The sequence below is a fragment of the Chelon labrosus genome, assembly GCF_963514085.1.
Source record: "Chelon labrosus genome assembly, chromosome: 15".
Lineage (NCBI taxonomy): Eukaryota > Metazoa > Chordata > Actinopteri > Mugiliformes > Mugilidae > Chelon > Chelon labrosus.
Window position 1 is genome coordinate 17,295,324 of NC_140348.1, and position 6,000 is coordinate 17,301,323.

Genomic DNA, 6,000 nt, shown 5'->3' on the forward strand with positions numbered 1-6,000 from the left:
CTGTAGTGATGTCACCCACGCTCCTGTTAATGTCATCTCTATGAAACGGATATCTAGAATGCAGAATGCTAAATCCTCAAATGATATCTGATGGCTTCAGAGATTGCTTCTAATGCAGATCAAACCTCCCCTACTGCTGCAGATTCACATTTAAAGCCTTTAGCTGGCAAAACACAAGACAAGGCATGAGCTGACTGTTAATATGGAGCAGTCACCGGAAAGGCAGTACGTTTTATCAGTAGCACTTACCACTGTTGTTCACAAAAAAATGCATTTTTAAAACAAGATAACGGTCATTTATGGCATTTTATGGTCAATGTGAAATACTGTAAGGAGCAATGGAACTCGTAAGAGCAGCCACAGTGAATTGTTATAAACACTGCCTGGCCCAAAAAACAAAGTCGTCACCTGGATTTAACTAAGCAAATAGGTACGAGCCTGCTATTGGATAATTACTGCATGGGTAGTTATGTTTCAGCTGACAACAAGTTATTTAACCCCAACTGATGCAATGAGTAGCTTCTCATTTCTTAAACAATCAAACAAATCATTGGCATGGATCAAGCAGAGAAAACATCTAAGGAGATTCCAGAAACTACTAAAATTGGGTTAAGAACTGTCCAACGCATTATTAAAAACTGGAAGGATAGTGGTGAACCATCGTCTTTGAGGAAGAAATGTGGTCAGAAAAAAATCCTGATTGATCGTGACTGAAGATCTGACTGAAACGTTTGGTGAAATTAAATCGAAGAAAAACAACAGTAGAACTCAGGACTATGTTTAATAGTGAAAGTAAGAGCATTTCCACACGTACAATGTGAAGGGAACTCAAGGGATTGGGACTGAACAGCTGTGTAGCCTTAAGAAAACCACTAATCAGTGAGGCTAAATGGAAAAAAAAGGCTTCGATTTGCTAAGGAGCATAAAGATTGGACTCTGGAGCAATGGAAGAAAGTCATGTGGTCTGATGAGTCCAGATTTATCCTGTTCCAGAGTGATGGGCGCATCAGGGTAAGAAGAGAGGCAGATGAAGTGATGCACCCATAATGCCTAGTGCCTACTGTACAAGCCTGTGGGGGCAGTGCTGCAGTTGGTCAGGTCTAGGTTCAGCAACATTAAGTTGCCCAAAGAATGAGGTCACTTGACTACCTGAATATACTGAATGACCAGGTTATTCCATCAATGGATTTTTTCTTTCCTGATGGCACAGACATACTCCAAGACGACAATGCCAGGATTCATGGGGCTCAGATTGTGAAAGAGTGGTTCAGGGAGCATGAGACATCATTTGGATGGATTGGCCACCACAGAGTCCAGACCTTAACCCCATTGAGAATCTTTGGGATGTGCTGGAGAAGGCTTTGCGCAGTGGTCAGACTCTCCCATCATCAATACAAGATCTTGGTGAAAAATGAATGCAACATTGGATGGAAACCTTTTTTTTTTTTCGGTGGCAACTTTTTTTTTGGCCAGGCAGTGTATGAAGAGCTGCACACCTCCACCTCCTCACCAAAGTAACCAACTCCTTTCACTGTTTCCTGATGTTTGCAAACAAGTGCAGCATTAAATCAGATCACAGATGTTCACAGAATGACAGAAAAATACCAATTACTGCCCAACTTCTTTATTAAAACGGAAATTTGCTGTAGTAATAAACACTGAATAAATGGCTTTAACGCACTTAGTAACATGAACTCCTTGCAGGATATATTATGTTATTTAACTGATTCAACTGAGCCTGCATATGCCATATATTACATACAAGACAATGAAGGCAAAGCAATGTTCCCCTTTCTGATTTTGAAACTTCTCTTGGAATTTTCTGTTTAGCTCAGAGTGGTTCGCTAAATCATCCATATCCATTTGCACATTTAAGAAAATGCTTTCACTGTACGGCCTTAATCTGCTCTTGCAGAACAAGATGCCAGACAGTACTGGAAGTAACCTTGAAACCACATCTCTAAAATAATAAGCTGAAAGCATGGGCTGGACTCGGAAGGCGAAGCTATGACACTCCACGAATGCTGCCAGGACAAACTGTGCCGCAAACACAACGATGAATCAATGTGAAGAGCCACCTGGAGATTTTACTCCAGAAAGTTCAGCGCGGGCTTGTTTTTGCAGCAGACAGTGATATCCAGGGCAGCCTGAAGAGTATACAGGTCTTGTAACCCATTTGCGTGTGATACCCATTAACCTAACTGTACATTATTACAGCAGATGAGGCTAAATAATGAGTGAAGCGCTAATGTCTCCAACAAGTTCACCAGATAATGAGTGCCACCCAGTGTGATACATGAGCATCCAGAAACAGTCTGTAAATCAGTGTAAGGAGTTGGCCGGCGATGAAAAATGTGTCACGACTCTGTTTGGTTTGCCTCTGTAAGCGATTCATAGGGGGGAGATGTTATTATACTGTAGCAGCGACATGACGAACGTGGCAACAGTGATTTGTGCAAAACGGGAGTAGAAATTAGATAGAATAAAAATCCAATTTTAAACACTGACAGGAAAGAAAACATACAATAAAGGGCGAAGGTTGGCACGTTTTAGCCACGCATGCTTTGCTTTTGTTTTGCTCAGCCCCATCAGAGCCCCGATTTAACATGCTCAGCAGAAACAATACACCATAAATTACATTCTAACTGATTGCTGTAAACCTTTGTTTTATTAACTCCGATACGCTCAGTTGCCCCAGCAGTTTAGCTCCGGCTTTTTACAGCGGCTCACCACTGGTTGCTACCCGAGGTATCAGTCTTGAAGTGGCCGCTTCATATATTATGATGACAAACATCAAGTGGGATCAGGTTTATAGCCCATAAGGAAATGCTGATCCTTTTCAGATTTATGGCCTTTGTAGTTTTCAGCTTTGACCTTTCCACTGCCAGTCACCCCGATGCAGAAAACCTTCCGATTATACAGGAATATGTATGACTTGCCTGTTTAAAACTGAATCCTGATCTTCAAAGAGTATGCTTTCCTGGAGACTGTGAGAGTCTGTCCATCTATATATTATATCCCACCAATAACCATCCAAAAGAAAAGCAGCACTTACCAGAGAATCCAGTGTCACAGATGCATTTGAAGGTGGCGGGGGACATCTGAACGCACGTCCCATTTTCGCAAATGCTGTCACAGTTTGCTTTCCCAACAACTTCAGAGCAGTTGACCCCTAAGACAAACAGCAGAGCGGTCGAAAAACTACAAAAACTAAACTCTTAGTATTGATAATCCTGCTGCGGAGAGTTCATTCTGGCAGCAAAGAGAATAAGAAAGAAGTCATTTTGAATGCAAGAGGTTTTAATATTGATTCTGTTTGCATTATATGGGAGTGCTGGAGGTTATGGTGAATAACATTAACTTGATGTGTCCAGTAAATACAGTACATAACACAGAAATTTTAATTTGTTCTCGTGTTCTTTCAGTGCACATCCCATAAATAATTCTCTCAAGGAGAGAGAATGATTTAATTTGTGGCAATTACAATGCGCAGCTTAAGTAAAAGCAATAAGTGAATTGATCTAGTGCTGATTTATGATCTATGTGATTCAGCAGACGGGCATGTCATCTGCTCTTACCTGTAAAATGTGGCGGACACAGGCATTTATATGTTCTGTGGTTTGGATCTGTGGAGCCATTGCTCAAACAGACCCCTTTGTTTTCACAGGGGTTATCCAAACAAGCGTCAAACTTTTCACAAAACCTCCCGGAGTAGTGGTGGTGGCACCGGCAGTGGTATGCACCTTCCCAGAGGCCCGTTTGACAAACGCCGTTCCCGGAACAAAGCCGAAGCAGAGGGGACCCCTGGCAGAGTTGCGCTTTGACGGACACGTTGAGCCTCAAACCGAGCTTGCACAGCTGCGGGTCGTCTCCGTGCAGCGCGATGAAGTAATGGCGACCCGGGGCGAGCCACTTGGCCTCAACGTGCTCGCTTCCGTTTATATTGTGGAGGGAAAGAAACTGCTCTTTTAACGTCACGTTTGCGGAGCAGCTCTCAAAGCTGTCCTCTGACACACTGAGGAGCCTGATGCCATACGACTTGAGCGTTTCGTCAGCGGACATCAGCAGTTTGTCTCCATGTTGCAGCTGAAGCGGGCATATTTGTGGGAAGTTGAAAGGGCGCTCGCTCGATTCGTCCGCCCCGTGAGGATCCCAACACTCTGAAACGCTGCTGCAGATGTTTCCTACGAGGGTCCAGTTCATTTGGATCGTGTGTTTTTGAAGGTGCCATTCAACTGAGGCTTGTCTGTTGCAAACCGCTTGGCAGTGGATCACGCGGACAGCCACGAAAATGGCAATCAACGGAAACAACAATGCTCCCATGTTTCCCTTCTTTTGCAATTTAATCTTAATCAGTCTTGGACTTCTAAGGCAACTTCATCAGGAGCATGGAGGATAGGAAGACAACCACAGGTATGGTTTGTACCTGAAGAAAACAAAGATATTTATTAAAATATACAAAAGGAAAGTGATTCAGTCAGTGACGCTAGCCTCTTTCAAACATTATCACAGCATATCACCACTGCTTAAAAACTTTATCGAGCACATTACGAGTGGCTGAGCCCACGCTGCTATTACCAAGACTTCAGCGAGTCTAGCAGGAGCCGTCATAATCACACGCGGCGCTGCTGACCACCGAGCGTGTCACAGCAGCCTCGGCCTCCCCGAGGTTTCTACAGAGAGTGACAATGTCAGATAAAATATTCTCTCTCCCCTGCCGGTGCCTGATACCTCGGTGTCAGGCAGCGAGATGAGTTAAAGCAGACAGCATTGTCTTTCTCCCTCAGGCCCTTTTCATACGTGTGCGCCAGATAAAACAACAAAGTAGAGGAGCCTCGCTGCAAGAAGAAGAAGGGAAAAAAAAAAAAAACTCCAGCTCCTTGATCAGCTCACAAGGGCTGATATGAATAACTGCACGGTGATAAGTAATAAAACGCTGAATATGGAACACCAATATCAATAGAAGGGGGAGTGATAAAGTGAATGAGATTGCAAGTATTGTCATAAGGGCTCTGTGGGGACCCAGAAGACCTCATTTACATGAGACGAGGTTGACTATTGTGTTTCACTGAACAAATCGGCAAGCCGTCACCTGGCTTCTGAGGAAGAAAAATTGAAATTAAAATTCTTAGAAAGAGAACAAAATGTGAAATTGGTTTGGTGTTTGCAGGGTATTCATTATTAGGAGCAGTGCCAGACAGATTATACTGCAGTTATCCATCTTGTGTCCTTTATTTAAAGCTGCTCTAATCAGTTTCTCTATATGAATCAATCAGAGGAGTGTTTCAGATATGAAAGGAGTCGTCTGCAGTGATAAACCTACAGAGAATTGCCTGTTTTTACGACCTATGACTTATAGCTGTTTTGGATCACTGTCGGCACAATAACCATTGTTATTTTGGTCAGGCAGCTGTTTTCAGTGAGAAAGCTCCATAAACTCACTGTGCGCCGCTGCCCAACCCCAAAGGGCCACAGAGGAGACTTTTGACAGGCCGTTACCTCCTGTAAGGCGAGGTGTGTGTTACTGAGAGACAGCCCCGACCGCCACCGTTTGGGCCGGTGGGTAAGTTCAGGGGATATTGTTTCAGCAATGTTCATATGAATCTAACTTACATATTTAACCCGATTTTGAAACCACAAGAAAAGATCATCGCCTCTCACGCTGATTCTGTAATTTGCGCCTGTGGTCCAGCAAAAGATTTCCAGCAGCTCGGTTCACACCTCTCCGCAGAAATATCACATAATGGAGCTTTTTCACATCAGACATTCTGACTTGTCGCAGTAGGGAAAGCGCAGGTGTATTAATAATGTCTCCGTTCCATTAAGCTTCCCGGTAAATGACAGTGAACCAGAATGCATAAAGTCAGGGCCCTCTACAATACAGCCGCCATTACGACATCTCTACCTTTTCTCAAGCCACAATGTCTGCTGTGGAAATGGTCTATCAACTGGAAATATTGGTTCCGTTCCATGACCATTCACGAAAGGGCTCCTCCTGGT

The 6,000-nt window shown here is 43.6% G+C and overlaps 1 protein-coding gene across 1 annotated transcript in view; it reads right to left on the reverse strand.

Moving 5' to 3' along the window:
* Window positions 1–4,427, reverse strand: part of eys (eyes shut homolog) — a 160,438-nt gene extending 156,011 nt beyond the window's left edge. The window contains exons 1-2 of the mRNA XM_084562427.1: window positions 3,579–4,427; window positions 3,056–3,172 (exon numbers count right to left, since the gene is read on the reverse strand). Of these exons, the coding sequence (XP_084418553.1) occupies window positions 3,056–3,172; window positions 3,579–4,323 (862 nt within the window). The 5' untranslated portion in view covers window positions 4,324–4,427. The remainder of the gene's footprint in view (window positions 1–3,055; window positions 3,173–3,578) is intronic.
* Window positions 4,428–6,000: the final 1,573 nt, after the last annotated feature.